We start from the raw sequence: 17,079 nt of genomic DNA on the forward strand, positions 1-17,079 counted from the left end.
TTTGTGTAACATTTACTCACCATTTGCAAGACTCCTATTTGGCATAAGATAATTTTAATAAGAGGCTACGTGGATATAAAAATGTAAGAGTTTATTAGGAGGAACAGCAAACAGCTCGCATTACCTTTTTGAAAAGAATGACAAAGTTTCACTTTTCTTCTTCCTTGGTTCAACGTTCTTAGATCAGCAATTCATGAGCTGTCCCGAGTATCTAATGTAGGTTTGTGCAGCTGAATTGTGGAAGATATGCAGTATAAGACACGTCTGATCAGCTGACAAAACATTGCCAGTGAAAGCTTGGTGAGCTTTAAAATTGGATGCCCATTATCAGTAGAATGAGTTCAACCACTAGATGGCAACAAGTGGAAGAATACAGTGCCTGGACTGGCTGTAACAGTGAATACAAAAAGAACTTAAAGCTATATAAACAAGCCTTTACATTTAGAATTCAGAACTCTCTACCACACAATCTTGAAACAGAGCCTCTAGATTCTTTTTAAAACCAAGTTAAATAATTGTTTGAAAAAAGAGAAATATTAAAAGATGTCAACAGTCACCAGGGCTTAACCATTACAACGAAACCACAAAAATACTATTTTTTAAAATTAATTTTTGCAAAATGACTAGTCATGGATGATTTTCTTTGAAATGTATGTCACTTCCTATATGTTCTCCATGTTAAATGTTAATCCAGTAGCTGTGCACATTCTCCGTGGTGCAAGTAGATTCCCGTTCCATAGTGCCTCACCAATATTAGTCGATTATTTTACCAGTACAGCCATTGTCCTTTACTGCCCTACAACATATCATCTGGCCCAGAAGATTTGTTAGCCTTCAGTCCTTCAACTGATCAAGTACATGATCCTCACTGAAAGGATTTAAAATAAAGCTCCATATATTTTGTTGTACTGTACTCACCCTTGTCTGTCCTTTATTTGTAACGAAAGACTAGATTAAATCAAAAGAACTTTATTCTATTTACTAACAGCTATAATTTTGGGCAAGTTTTCTTTATAGTCCTAAAGTTGTGCATGATAGTAACAGATGGGATTACATGAATACAAAACACAAAATTTTAACTTTAATTTTTCCCTTTGTTTATTAGTGAATATGAATATAATTTTTTTATTGGAAAAGTGATACCAGAGTGGTTTAGGAATGAGAAAAATCAACAGAGGAACAATTTCAATAAAAACATAATGCAAACACAGAATGAGAACTGGTGTCAGAGATCTAAAATTTTCAGTTTTTTTTATTGCTAATGTAAAACATATCAAAAGCATTTGCATCAATGTACCTTTCAGACTAAAGTATCACTGGACACAAACAAGGCTTTGGGGATCCTCACAGCTTAAGCATCTGCCTCATTATTTGCTACATGAAAAGAAAATGACCAGCTGTCAAGCCAAATTGAACCACTCCCATTCCATCACTGAAAGGGACTATAGAAACATGCTGAAACAGGTCAAGATCACATCACACAAATACTGGATCAGATTTATAAAGTTGCTCAAGTTTTGAAATGTTACATTCTAATAAATAATTTCTTTCCCTTCTCAAACCAAATTTACAAGGCACATTTTGTTCAGATTCATCCAAATTAAATCTCAACTCACATTAAAAACCTTTTTGTAAACATTTCAAAATTTGCAAGACAATTATTAAATTCAAAGTTTAACTTTAAGAGAGATCCATGCAAAGTCAGCAACTGTTACAAATCTAACACCTTTAAAGTGGATCTGCAACTTTTCCTTTTTCTGCATTGGGTAGGTGTCCATGATTTTGAACTGAAATATGAATAAATGAGTTTATTGTATTGATAAAAGATGTGTTTTGCCCGATGATAGAACTTTGGACTTCCTACTCCACTAGCTGATGGAGTACAATTGCCACCACCAAATAGTTACCTTACAAATCTCCTAATGTTACCTTAATTAGGAGTGTGGCTATAAGTGAAGTTTCAAAAGCTTACGTAAAGGCAGGGTTGACTGTGCTGTGTCCTTGCACTCAAATACCACAACCAATCATTAACAGCTAGTGAGATTTTTCTCCTTTTATACTTGCCTCCTGTATTCACAGATCTTCCCATTGAAAACTGTGTCAAACTGAATGTAATATACATTCCTGACCAATTATACCTTACGCCCTTCTAATTTATAATTTGAACCATTTTGACTGGAAAATCTGTTACTATAGACATATGAAGAAAATAAAATCATGGCCTTGGAGATTGGCTAGTTGAAAAATAAAGAAAATTGTGCTGGGTAATTTTTTTTTAAACACTGCACTGATAATTGGTTAGATAATAGTGCCTGTATATTTGGGGACAGTACATAAAAACCTTACTAATATTGAGCCACACTTCTAAAAGACCAATTTCAAGAAACCAATTTCAAGAAAACATGCAAGAAATTCATAAATAGGAAGTTCAGAAATTATTTTCCACTAGCCAATGGGATAAACATTGAACCTTTGCTGAGGAACTCTTTCAATTCCATGAATGAAATGAAATTTAAAAATAATCTCATTTTGACATTTACCCCTTCTTTGAAAATAAAATCCACATTATAACATTTTGCTGCTCTTTGTGTACTATTTAACTGCTGTTAAATAATCAGTATATGGGAAAGGTTGACATAATTCAGATCAGTAATACTGAATATATTCTGCAAAATTTGGATATAGATGGGAAGCAAATGACTATCAGTGCAACTTCCACTTTTGACCAGTTGTTGTACTTACTAGTTATTTGCCAGCATTAATTTGTTGACAATACAGTATTTTCCTTTGCAGATATCTCAGAAACCAACATCTAGAACCAATTTTAGTGGATATCAGATGCAAGTATTATTATCTAGATTACTAGATTTTTCAGGTTGAAAGAAGATGTATAGATCAGTCTCAAAAGGTATACGCCAGTATGATGTCCATACTTCATAACCCTTACTTCATAACCCAACTTATGCAATTTGTTAAAATAAATCAGAAGAATTTAGTCTTGGAATCCTGATAAGCACCTGGCATTTCCAAATCTGCTAAATAGTTGGCAGGTGCTGGAAGTTCAAGTAAATTGTAAAAATATTATTCCTGGTTTGTCACTTCTGCATTCACAAAGCTAATTTTCAATTCAGTTTAATTTACAGAAAATTTACAGGATAACAAACTCAAATTCAAAGATCCTGTGTAACCAATTTTGGAAACACCACAAAACCACTTACTGATCAAGATAGATTCTGTACACCAAATACAAGAAATTGATCAACATTTTCATTTCAAAAAAGCAGACATTTTAAAGGTGTTAACTTGGAGTATCCCTTGTTACACTAGCTTGCAATGCATTTCCATCAAGTTCAGACTGCTTCTACCCACCTGTTCACTATGTTAGCCATCCAGCCACAGGAGCAATTAGAATGATAAGGATATTATCACTTGAGTTTTACAAGAACAAATCGCATGCCACTTTTGGACAGAACAGCTACTTCAAAATATCAAAAAAAAACTGGACTCGGCCATAGTGCAGATTCAGCCCCGAAATGTACCAAAGGGATGTTTCCACCATTCCAATCCCTAACCTTTCCTATCCAAAAAACAAAAATTAGAAAAATATAGCTCCAGAAATAGGACATCTTGTAAAAAGAGGAAAATGAGGTTACAACTATTTACAAATAAATACAAATTTAATTGTCACTTTCTGCCCCTTTTTCTTATACAACTTACTATCATCTTTGGGCTGCAATTAGATATACATGCAAAAATAAAACAGATGGTCACAGACAGACCTTGATAAATATTTTCATCCATCCCCAAGACTCAGAATTAAATTGGGAATTGAAACAATAACAGAAGACAAAGACACAATACTATCATGTCTACACTCAACTGTTAAACCACTGAAGCATTTGAGGAACCATCCATTGATGAGAGTGTTAAGATGCTTCTGTCATTAGTGTAGCAAGGATCAAGGTCGCTCCAACATCTAAAGAAAAAAATTGACAATTTGGTATGTACACTGTAATGTGGAAATTATGCAAATATAAAAAAGAGAGTTAAGAATTTAACCAGTCAATATTACAATTTTCATGCCAGACACTAATGAACCAAAAGCATTTAAATTAGCCAAAAGACAGAAATTAACAATTTTAGCATGAACTTTCTTGATAAAATACAAATTGCACTTTTGAATTAAAACTTAGGAAATTCCTATTAGCTCATAAAATTTTAAGAGAGTGTTAATATGCTACCTCTGACTGGTAAACCAATTTATTCTAACTCTTTGGAAAGGAAAACAATTCTCACAAAATTAATTGATTACAAATACAACACTGGATTAAAAAAAAAAATCACAGGAGGTATTCACTTTGAAGACAGTTGAAACTTTCTTCAAAATGTTTCAATTTCTATATAAATGTTTTTAAAACTCAAAGTATTAATAAAGTATCAAAGTACGCAAAACATGAATATAACCTGCGTAACTCAATTTGTTATTCAGACTTTTAAATAGATAACTTAACTGAATTAATTGTGTAGGCTAACCTGTTTTAAAATGGAGAAACCTCAACGAAGGCCCATAGGTCAGAACACCAAAGTTGAAAAGAGGAAAGAACAGGAGATAAGACAAGTCAGGTGATGCTAAAGTAAGGATTTAAAACTTGCAGATGCCAAAGAAAGCCAAATCAACAGAGGTCTTCTGAAGTTGCGAGGTACAGAGAAAGAGTGAATAATATTACAGGATGTGGGGACAACTCAATTTCAATATGGAAATGAACTATGTAGAATGCTTGGGAAAAACGAGACAGAGAAATATAGAAAAACCACAGTGTAAGAAATAATGCCATAAATCATCATTGAGAAAACACTGTTTGGTCCAACAAGTCCACATATTCCAAACAAAACACACACACACACACTCTCTCTAATTGTTAGCTGACAATTTCAATTTACAGAATTAGTTTTATGCATAAAGGTTTCAACCTCCAAAAGAAAGAAACAACTCCATCATATTCATCCTCTGGTCTATTCAGTCCTAGACTGAAGCGTTCCATCACCCCCAACAAGACAGGGACAAAAATATCTAAGTTATTCTGGGCTCAGTTGTAGCACGCTTCAGTCAGATGTTCGTGGATGCAAGCTTGACATTAGTGACTTGAACCCATAAATAGTGTCAGTGCACTATTGAAGAATTTTATCATCGCATTGTCTGAAACGTCTTTATAAAACAGTGAATCCTGCCTGCCATTCAGATGGGTGCAAAAAATTCCTTGATTTTTGAAAAGGAGAAGGGAATTTACCCAAAGTTATCTTATTACGATTTGTGCAATTTTGCTGAATGGGAATTGGTGTCTTAGAATAACTTCAATGGCTAGGAACACATCTTACTGATGTAAAAAGATTTGTGAAAAAGCAAGGTCTTTGCTTCTTTATTTGATCATTTCTATTTGTACACCAATAGCTCTATTTCTAAAAGCAGCTATGAGAATTAATTTAGGGCAACAAAAATTAAAAATATTTTACATTTTTAAAAGAATATGGAATATTCACTGGTCCCTCCACTGAAAACAATCAAATTACTATCATAAAATTAACAAAAAAAGTTAAAAGAACCAATATTTTCCTTTTGCTGTGTATTTTCAGTCTCCAAACATTTTAATGGGACAAACCACAGCTAATTTACAAAATGGAAAATTGATTCCAGAAAAAGTTAAAAACGTTGACTACTGTCTGCTTTAAAAAGTAATTCCCGTCAAAAATCTAATGCTTCACATCAGTAAACTTGCATTAGAAACACAATCTGCTTACTTTGCAAACCAATGCACTTAGAATTATCCTTTAAGCACAAACATGACTTAGCGAAGAAAATGATAAAAGAAATTAAGATGAACATTTGAATAGAATGGGTGCTTTAAAAATCAATTAATTAAATGATAAGACTTGAATCTCAACCTGTGATATTAAAGAGAGTGATACTGCACACAATTACAGTACCAGCACACACTTCCAAGACCTAAGCTCTTTCATTTGCTCAAGTTAACCAGCAAGAATATCTGGCTGCTTTAGAAAAGTTGGTGAAGCATAGCAAGATATTCTTTTTCATACAATGACAGGACAAATAAATTGCCAACGTAGATTTAGCTCAGTAACTCATTTATATTAAAATTTTCCGCCAAAGCTCATTCAATGCTGGCCATTTTTATAAAAGGTAAACGTGCTTAGATTGTGCTCTATCATATCACTTTGTTGGATAACCAAATGCAAAGTAATTGAGCCTTTGTTAAGCATATAGGTGCTTTGTAATCAGCAACTCAAAATAAAAATGAACTAGTACAAAGACACCACACAAGTTCTCCACAGAAATTTACCACTAAGATAAAACTGAGAATATTTCAAAATTAGGAGAAATAGAGTTGGAAGTTATTAGTTGGAAAAATTATTAATTAGCTGAGGAAAGCAACCTCAACATAAACCTGAAGATCCACTTAACCACAACAGTTTGAAAGCTCCCATTTGGAAGAAAATCTGATCATTTAGACAAACTAAAGAATGACAGGAAATTCTCACTTACACTCAACACAAACAGCAGACAATATAAAATATTTGATAACTAATAATTTCAGTTAACTTTGTCTTAATGCTGAAATTAATCGCGCTCACCAGTCCTGATGCAAATTTAAGTGTTTCTCCCAACATTTCAAAATATTTTAGAAACAGGAACAGTCTTTAGTTTTATCAAGGCACACCTACAGCTGTTCTATACATCAACAGTTGCAGGGCCCTCATGTTCAAGTTTGTAAGGGAAATGCTTGCAGCACAATCTACTTAGAGAAATTCCACACCTGTTGACTCGCAAGGGTTTGCACCTTCCCATTATTTGATCTAGTATTCTTCTAAGAGGTGAACATACTGTTTCTCCTCTTGAGTAACAGCAGATCGATTCCATACAGGTGATGCCAGAATTGGGTTCCATGAGCTACAGGACAGAAGTAATAAAATTATTTGCAAGAAACATGGTGTTCAATGACATACACTTACAGCCATTACTTACAAATATAATGAAAAAAATTAAGGTATTATTTTGCTATATATATTTACTTTGGACTCTTGTGTATTTAGGTTTGTGAATTATCATTTAAATTTTTATTATGTTTAAGTTGCAACTAAATAAATGAACAAACAGTTGAGACCTTTTTGGAATAGACTCTCAAAATCTAATTTGTAATGACAATTCAACCGCTGTTGATTACTTCAGGTCCTGAGCTGGACTTTATGATAAGACATCTCATCATGGAGTGGAAGAATGGAAAACAAAAGGGTTGGTGATATAGAACCACCAACAAGCATCTCACTCTATAAATGAGTACTTCAAATGGAGACTCATTGACAAAGGACTTTGTTCAGAATGACTCATTATGTGTGTTAAGGAAAGTATCTTGAAGGAAGAAGAAATCTGATACAATGAGAAGACAACCATTTGAATTAAACAATAACACATGAAACTTATGCTCTCTATAATATTTACAAATGCACATATTTGTATTGAACAATTCACAATGCATTATGCTAAAGTCAGATACGGTTCAAAAACTATTTAACCAGAAACATTAACCAAAATAAGTGTAGCTCTCAATCATGAGATATAATAACAAGTACATTGCTAAGTCTGATGATAACTTGAAGTACATGCCAGATAAGTTACTAACATCTTATAAACAAACATCTAAATCGTTCAAATTTGGGTTGCTCCTTTACCAAGAAATCCACACTGGTTGTTAATTGGGGAGGAGAGGAAATTAACTAAGTCCAAAGGTGAGGGGTATAGACGATTCCAGAAGTGGAGGTATTTACAACAAAATTCTATCAAAAACAAATATAATACCACTCTTAACACAAACCCATATTCTATAGTGCATAGGTGCCAACAAAATGCAATTAAACCATCGAACTCTGGCACTCCCCATATATCATACACAATTAGATCATTCTTATACTTTGCAGAAAGCAACTGAGAACATTGTCCCAGTAAGAAATTTGAATCCCACACAATCCAAAATATACCTTCACACATTTGGAGCCCTTTGCAAAAGCAAAAATAAAGATAGACTCAAAAAGAGAGATTACAAGGAAGGAAAAGGCACAAGGTAACTTATGTAGAAAATCTGTTAGTTTTGAAGCATGATACTGCAAGCAAACTGATATACTTTCATTAACTCAACTTCACACAGAAATCAAAATTAACAGAAACCGCTGCAGTATCCAAGGGATTGGGGTTTGGAGCTTGAAAGACCAATGCTCTTATTTTTCAAGAGGACATCATTTAATTATACTTTTGAGCCCCAGTCTGTTAATGAAATGAAGTGTTTAAAAAGATAATATAATTGTTGATATTCAGAGGGATTTAAAAGTGTCCTGCTATAAAATCACAGAGTTAACGTGAACGCAGAGCAAGGAATTAGGAATGCAAATGAGATGCTAGTCTTTCTTGGAAGTGGGTCAGTGCAAGAGTAAGGAAGTCTTGCTCAAAGTATCATTGGGCTGAGGGGAGACATCAGCTGGTTTATTGCTGTGTGTTTTGTTCTCAGCTAAAGCAGGATATACATACTTTGGTGAGATACAACAAAGGCTTAACAGATTGATTCCAAAAATGAAGAGAATGTCCTGGGAAGAAATAGAGTACAACAGGTAAACATCCTCTGGAGTTGCAAGAAAGAAATGTTCTCAGTGAAAAGCATAATGCTCTTAGAGAGCTTGACACGGTTGCAGCTGAGGGGGTTTCTCCTGGGCATAAGCATTTTTGGAATTTTTCATGCCAGAGACTGTTTCCTCAGTTAGGTAAAAACAAGGACTGCAGATGCTGGGAACCAGATTCTAGTTTAGAGTGGTGCTGGAAAAGCACAGCAGTTCAGACAGCATCCGAGGAGCAGGAAAATCGATGTTTCGGGCAAAAGCCCTTCATCAGGAATATTAGAATGAGTTACTTAGTGGCTCCAAACCTGGTAGGAAGATAACCACTTTTTTTTCTAATCTCCAGTTAATGATTTCTCTAACGATCACGTCCAAAAGAGAAAAAAAATTACTTATCTTTTGAAAAAAGTAATGAACACAAAGCTAAATTCCTGTTTGTTTCAACTAATAAACATTTCATTTCAACAGAAAAACATATAACTCATGCAATTTCCTGAGACAACTGCAACAATTATATGCCAAAATATGACATTTGCCCAATCATCTGTGATTTCAATAGAAGCAAATCAATATTGAAAAAAAAAATCTTCTATAAAGCACTCTATGAAGTTTTGCTGCACTGGTACCACTTCTCAATTGGATATTTACCATTTTGTCATTATTGATTTGGGAGCCTTGAAGGTGAGGGTTAATAAGGTACTTGATCTTGGAACATCAGATGCCAGTTAAGCCTTCTCTCTCACATTGTCTACTTTCAGCAAGTAGTCACTGGAATTGTATGACACTACTTCATTGGATGTTCCATGTCTAACATGGAACATAATTCGGAACACTTGTTCTGAATCAAAAAGCAAACTTCACACACAAAGGATTCAACACATCAACTGTATTAGATCCTAGTGATCATGCTAAGGAATGAAAGAATCCTTTGAGTTAATATTCATAAAATCAAAACTGCTGCCCTTACCTGGTCTAGCCTACGTGTGACTCCAGACCCACAGCATTGTGGTTGACTCTGGACAATTAGGGATGGGCAATAAATGTTGACCTAGCCAATAACACCCACATCCCATGAATACATTTTTAAAAATGACTCATCAGGTACTGAATCAGTCCATGCCCAAATAGCAAGATATGGGCAACATTCAGACATTTAAAAAACAATCAAATCATGGGATTGTGGACATTGGTGGCTGACTAAGATTTATTGCATGCCCTGAGTTGCTATTAAACTGAGTGGCTTACTAGGCCATTTCAGAAGAGAGTTGAGAGTCAACTAAATAGGGTCTGGAGTCACATGTGGGCCAGACCATTGAGGATAGTAGATTTCCTTCTCTGAAGGACAGAGCCAGATGGGTTTTTCTGGCAACCAACAATGGCTTCATGGTCATTAGCAGATTCTAATTCTACCACCTATATTCAAATTCTACCATCTGGCATAGTAGAATTCATACCCAGGTCCCTAGAGCATTAGCTAAGTTTCTGGATTAAACTTGGGACTATACCACCAGGCCACTGCCTCCTCTTCACAGCCCACAAGCACTAGGCAATGATCATTTCTTTGATTCAATTGCATTATCATTTATGAACCTCCCAAGTGCCAGCATCTAGAGAGTGGAGGGCTTATTGACCAGAAATTGAACTGGTCGGCCATATGAATGCCATGGTCACAAAAGCAGGTCAAAAGTTGTGAATTTCGACGAATGTAACATGTCTCCCGACTACCCAAAGCATGCCCACAGCTTACAAAGGCACATATTAGGAATGGTCTTCACACACATGAATAGGATGTAATGATGCACAACTCAACAAGCAGTTGTTGGTTGGCACTCCATCCACCACCATTTTCACAGCCTGAATCATGAACACAATGCCAACAATGAGCACTGAAGCAACTTGTCAAGCCTCATTCAATAGCTGTGTCTAGATCCCCATGATCTGTTAGGAAACGCAACAGATACATGGGAACATCATCTGCAAGCTCCATTCCATGCTACAGATCATTCTGACTTTGAACTATATATCACCATTCTTTTACCATCGCTGAATCAAAGTTCTGGAACTCCTTTCGTAAGAGCACTTTGGGTGCACTAACAATGCATGGATTGCAGTGGTTCAAGAAGACAGCTCACTATCACCTTTTTTGAAAGTTATAAGGGGTGAGTAGTGAACGGTGGTCAAATTAGTGATACCAACATCTCAGAAGACAAAACAAACTCTGACAGGAGGTAGACCAAATATTGAGCTGTACTGTCTCACTTGCATTTTCAACAATTGCTATGTTTGTCTCAGATTTAAAATACAAGCTTTCAAAAAAAGTGTGATTTCTTTATGTCCACCTCTAAACGTTCAGTCACCTGACCTAGTGTTGCTATTTGGTTCCATTTAAATTGCGTCAGTCCAGCATTTGGGGCATTTTGTAACATTAAATAAGCTACACAGATGTTGTTGCTATTGTTTCATTCAATTAGATCACAGTGAAGGAAGACATTCCAGGTGGGTGTAAAAAAAACACATTGTATCAAAGCTCATTAAAAGACAATGCAACTTTTGCAGAAATTTTCAGCAGTTGCTGGTCGTTGCAAGATCAAACATTCAACCAGCGTCGGTATCGTATCAATTTTCTACTTGTTCATTTAGACTCGGTCCCTGTTCAAAATATCTTTTAGTATTTACACCTCTGAAATGAGCTGAAGGAATTAAAATATTCTAATAGCTGTAATAACAAACCTACAGTGCAACTCATTGTGTCAATGTAAAATTTGCCTCAGCATAATTCTGACTGACCCAGTTAAAGACAGAATGCATACAGATTTTAGTTGCTTTTTCACAAACATCAAGTCGACAGCTGTGAAGAGGTTGACAAAATCATGGCAATATTGGGCCAGATTCTATAGAAAAAATAGCAAACTAAATTACTCACTTTTATTAATGTATAAATTGCCTAATGATCTCCAGCAATTTGTATTTGCATAATGAGTAAATCAAGAAGTTGCTATTGGAAGTGCTTTTCTGTTAGAGTTGCCCGCTAAAACCACTTATTACACTTACCTGAGTATAAGCACTAAACCAATATAATTGGCATGGTGCATCCCAGGAAATGCCCTTTAAATGGTACGGAATTCTTTAATTGAGTTAGAGCTTTTTTCCTATTGGTGCATGGCATTGAAATTGGTCAATGAAAATTCATTCATGTTTATTAGCCTTCAAAATTACAACTGCTCATAAGCCTTAGAAATGACAGGACAATCAGCTTGGGTCGGTACTTTGGTTGAAAGTGTCTTCAGGGAATGTTTTAGCTTCTTAATTGATATGCAGTCTTTGTTCTGAAAATGTACACAGATTTTGTTATTTTAGTTCTGAGCTTTGTACATTAAAGGTCACCACTGGAATTTAGCTGGATCTATAAGTAATTGAATGATAACAGTTTTGGGCAGTGCCAAGGATGGAACAATTTGCAGGTGAGAACACTGGGGAAGAGTGACCGATTGCCAAATTCACAGAATCCCTACAGTGTGGAATCAACCATTTGGCCCACTGAGTCCACAGCAACCCGCCAAAAGATCATCCCACCTGGACCCCCTTGCCCCAATCCCATCCTTGTATCTCTGAATTTTCCATGGCTAATCCACCTAACCTGCATATCTTTAAACTGTGGGAGGAAACTGTAGCACCTGGAGCAAACCCATGCAGACGCTCTATGCTATTCTATGCTGAGATTTAGATTAGCAATGGAGACCAACAAATAGTCTAAAGTAGAACTTAAAAATGACATTATCAGAAGGATCTACTCTGGTAAAACAGAAATTAGTTGGACAGGAAAAGCTGTAACATAACCAATCGTTAACAGAACAATTGGGGGGGGGGGGGCATATTGAAAGATCAATAAAACAAAGTAAAATAGGTTATGATGCACATTAACGTATTCAAGTGTGAACTGTACCAAAAACAGTGAGGGGGTTGGGGGGGGAAGAAAGAGATTGAGAAGTAAAATTATATGGCAAACAGACAAAAAAAGTTATCAATTACAACTAAAGGGATTTGAAAATCATCTACCAGTATAGAAAACCATAGAAACGTTATGGCACAAACAAAGGTAAAGGGGATAAAGAAGGTGAGGTGCAGGGCAAGGATATAATGTTTAATGAGTACTCTGTAGCAGTGTTAACCAAAGGGATTCTGACAATACATTGGTAAAAATGCAGATAGTACAGCCAAAGCACACAAACCCACCAACACACTCAAACAAAAACTAAAACTTAAAAGACCCATTACAACCCATGAACAAAACCAACGTCATCTACAAAATTCCATGCAAGGACTGCCACAAACACTACGTAGGACAAACAGGAAGAAAGTTAGCCACAGGATACACGAACACCAGCTAGCCACAAAAAGACACGACCCTCTCTCCCTCGTAGCCCTACACACGGATGAAAAAAAACCACCATTTCGACTGGGACAACACATCTATCCTGGGACAGGCTAAGCAAAGACATGCCAGAGAATTCCTAGAGGCCTGGCACTCCAACCACAACGTCATAAACAAACACACAGATCTAGATGCCATCTAACAACCCCTCAGAAAACGAACAGGAAATGACATCACCACAAACCCCAGGAACCCCATCCAGGAGAAAGATATAAATAGAAAGCAGGAGACAACAGCTTCGCTTCACTTGGAGGTCGCCACTGAAGATGTTACCTAGCCAGGTAGGATATCAAACCTACAGCTCAGCGAGCAAACCTACATTCTAAAGCCAATAAGTGAAAATTGATAAAGGAGATGATGAAAAAGTTGAATATGTTTGGAGAGCGACAAATGTGAAAACCTTAGTCAAGAAAGGATGGAAGAACATTCCTAGTAACTACAGGGCAGTCTGGTTGGTGGTGGATTAGGTTTTACAGATAATACAAATCAGAGGAATTAAATCAACAGGTACTTGAAGCTTGAGTTCTTTGGGATAGTGAGCATGGATATGCAAATGGAAGATAGGGCTTGATTAAAGTAATTTAACTTTTCAATGACAGGAGAAGATTGATGAAGAGCATGCAATGGTTGATGAGCCAGGGATTTTAAGAGAAGACTTAACAATGCTAACTAACAAAATTAATGCTCGTGGAATGGTAGGATCAGTGTCAGCTTGGATAAAAGTGACCCTGGTGACAGAAAATAACATGCTAATATAATTTTTTTTAAGACTGCAGTATCGTCAACTATGGCTTCCATTAAGGGTGTATGATATTGGCACACAGCAAACTTCAGAAGTTATTGGTAATACCAAAATTGGAGGTGTGGCTGACTGAAGAATATACCAATCACCTGCAATACACACACTGACTGAATAGGCAGATACGTAATAAATTTAATAGAGAAGTATAAGGTGATACATTTTAGTGAAAATTGGGCAATAGAAGCAATAAGTACAAAAGTAGGAAAGTGATGTCAAACCTGTATAAAACCCTGAGTAAGCCATAATCAGAACATTGCACAAAATGTGATCACCATACCTTATGAAGGATATATAGGTAGTTAACAAGTTGAAAAAGGGATTTACTAGAACAGTTCCAGGGATAATAGATTTTTGGACAAATTCTAGTCGGAGAAGCTGAAGTTCTCTGTTTCAAAGAGAGAGTGAATGGGGATTTAGTGGAGGTGTACAAGATTTTGATAAAAGGTACACAAAAAATGATCCCCATTAGTTGATGATATTAGAGGACAGAGGCTGAAGGTTTAGGATAAGAAATTCCAAGAGGATATGAGGAAGAACTTTATAGAATAAAGAAAAATGCAGCATCTGGTTATGACCTGAAACAGGAAACAAAACTTGGGCAGAGATTTTGGTCCGAAATTGGCAAGCTCAGTGTTGAGTACACAAGGTTTAATGTGCCAAATTGAAAGACAAATCCTCGAACTGACATTAAGCTTCACTGGAACCCTGCTGTACGCTGACGGCAGAGAGAGGAAGGTCAAGAATTAAAATGGCAATGATTGGTTATTTGGGGTCATGCTTGCGGGATGAATGAAGGTGTTCTGCAAAGTGGTTGCACAATCTGCACTTAGTCTACTCAATATTTTTCAGGTCATATTATCACCTTTATGCTGTGTTGATTACTCATCTTGAACCATCTTTGAGACAGCAGTTAGGAGTCAATTGGATTGTTAGAAGCTGGGAGGTACAAGTGGGCCAGAGCAAGTAAGATGGTTGATTTCCTTCTTTACATGTCAATAATTAACTGTATGGGTTTTTGCAATGATCATAATTTTAATAACAGTAGTTTTGAAACTAGATTTTAAATTCTGGACTATTAATTGAATTTAAATTCCACCAGCTATGATTGTGTGGTTTGAACTTGTATTTCCAATTCATTAAATTCAGCTTGACCTCTGGCTTACTACTTCAGTGACGTCATCACTGTCACTGTCTTGCCAAATAATGTATGCAAAACTGAGAGCAGCATTCAGAAATCACTCATTCACTTGAGAGTTTAAGAGGGTGGGGAAAAATTGAACCTGCTGCACTTAAGGAAAGATGCTACAGGAAAAGGGATTGTGTGATTGAGGAATGGTCTAGGGATCCATGGAAGGAACAATCCTTCCAAAATGCTGAATGTAGAAAGGAGGGGAATGATGCTTTTGGTGTAGGTATTACATTGGAAGTGTTGGAAAATTATCCTGGGAAGCAAGGAAAGGGGTGAGAGCAGAAATGCAGAAAATGGAATGGACACAGTCCTGAGCTCTGTCATCAATGCAAGAACTGTTAGTTGTGTTAAAAGGAAGCATTGACAGCATAGATGTACCCCACAAAATAAAAAGGCAGTATCCAGAGCAACACCATTTATTTGGAAGAAAGGAGTTTAAAAAGAATTGGATAAAACGTGAGAATTAGTTCAAGTGATGTATGAAGCTGGTGGGTGATTAATTGGACTTTCTCTTATCGAAGTCATGCATCTGCTGAGGTTGTGGGGTGGATGGAGAGAAGTTGTCAGTAGAATTGTAGAACTGTGTCCCCATGGTAAAAAGCATACTGTTCCAGGATATAGGAGCAGAATGGAAGATGGACGAAATAGGGAAGGAATTGTCTGAGAGTTTTTTTTTTAAAATGTATAAGTTAGGAAGCAATCAGTTTAATGGGGAAGAAGCAGACTGAAATGACTTACACACTAGGACAATCATGCAGCACAGCAACAGTACTTTCAGTCCAACTCATCCACGTGCACCAAGTCTCCCAAACTAAAGCAGTCCCACTTGGCCTATATCCATCTAAATCTTTCCTAGTATTTACCTATCCAAACATCTTTTAAATGTTGTAATTCTGTCTGCATCTACCACTTCCTCTAACAGTTCATTCACATATGAATCATCCACAGAAAAAGTTGCTCAAGTCTCTTCAACCTTTTACCTCTCGCCTTAAAAATATACCCCCTAGTTTTGAACTCCCCCACTCTAGGGAAAAGATCTTTGCTATTCACTTTATCTATGCCCCTCAGATTTTATAAAACTCTATAAAGTTAATCTCTCAACCACCTACATTCCAGTGAAAAAAATCCCAGCCTATCCTCATAACGGAAACCCTCCTGTCCTGGCAACATCATGGTAAATCTTTTCTGAATCCTCTCCAATTTTATATCATCTGTCTTAAAGCAGAGCAGTCGGAACTGTACACAATATTCCAAAAGTGGCCTCACCAACATACGGTACAACCTCAACATAATGTACCAATTCCTATACTTAATGGTCTGAGCAATGAAGGCAAGTGTGCTAAACTCCTTCTTAACCACGCTGTCTACTTGTGACTACTTTCAAGGAACTATGTACCTGAACTCCTAGGTTTCTGTTTGACAACACTACCTAGTGTCCTAGCATTAGCTGCATAAGACCTGCCTTTGTTTGTTTTATTAAAATACAATACCTCGCATTTATCCACATTAAACTCCATATGCCACACCTCAGTCCATTGGCCCAATTGATCAAGATCCCTTTGTAATCTTAGATAACCTTCTTCACTGTCGACTATACTAACTATTTTAGTGTTATCCAAAAACTTACAAACATGCCTCTTAAATTTACATCCAAATCCAGATCATGGATTATGGGAGGGATGGAAAGTGGACTATTTAGTATTCAAGAATTATGATGTTCGAGGTCATGGAAGAGCATCTCCAGGGAACAACAATCCTGAAAACATGGTTTGATCAATTCTCCCTTTAAGTTACGCATGTGTGTATGATGCTGCCACTCTGAGGGTCCCCATACATTGATCAGCATGCCAACACAGTTTGCAATGACCTCTGATTCTGGACACTCATTCCTCTGAGGTCCACCCAGAAGAAAATAAGATTAGCATGAATGCTAGCCTTGATGTCATTAAGTGGGTCATGTGATCCAAACGGAGGAAAGAG

The 17,079-nt window shown here is 36.3% G+C and overlaps 1 protein-coding gene across 5 annotated transcripts in view; it reads right to left on the reverse strand.

Annotated features, from left to right (window-relative positions):
* Nucleotides 1-1,077: 1,077 nt before the first annotated feature.
* Nucleotides 1,078-17,079, reverse strand: part of atp11b (ATPase phospholipid transporting 11B (putative)) — a 175,332-nt gene continuing 159,330 nt past the window's right edge. For 3 of the 5 annotated variants that reach the window (XM_043702356.1, XM_043702354.1, XM_043702353.1), the window contains 2 exons: nt 6,831-6,964; nt 1,078-3,976 (listed from right to left, as the gene is read on the reverse strand). In XM_043702356.1, the coding sequence (XP_043558291.1) occupies nt 3,883-3,976; nt 6,831-6,964 (228 nt within the window). In that variant the 3' untranslated portion in view covers nt 1,078-3,882. Of the gene's footprint in view, nt 3,977-4,533; nt 6,965-17,079 lie in introns of those variants that run through there. The other 2 variants (XR_006313418.1, XR_006313419.1) reach the window with 2 other exon arrangements.

Source organism: Chiloscyllium plagiosum, chromosome 13 (assembly GCF_004010195.1).
Source record: "Chiloscyllium plagiosum isolate BGI_BamShark_2017 chromosome 13, ASM401019v2, whole genome shotgun sequence".
NCBI classification, from domain to species: domain Eukaryota; kingdom Metazoa; phylum Chordata; class Chondrichthyes; order Orectolobiformes; family Hemiscylliidae; genus Chiloscyllium; species Chiloscyllium plagiosum.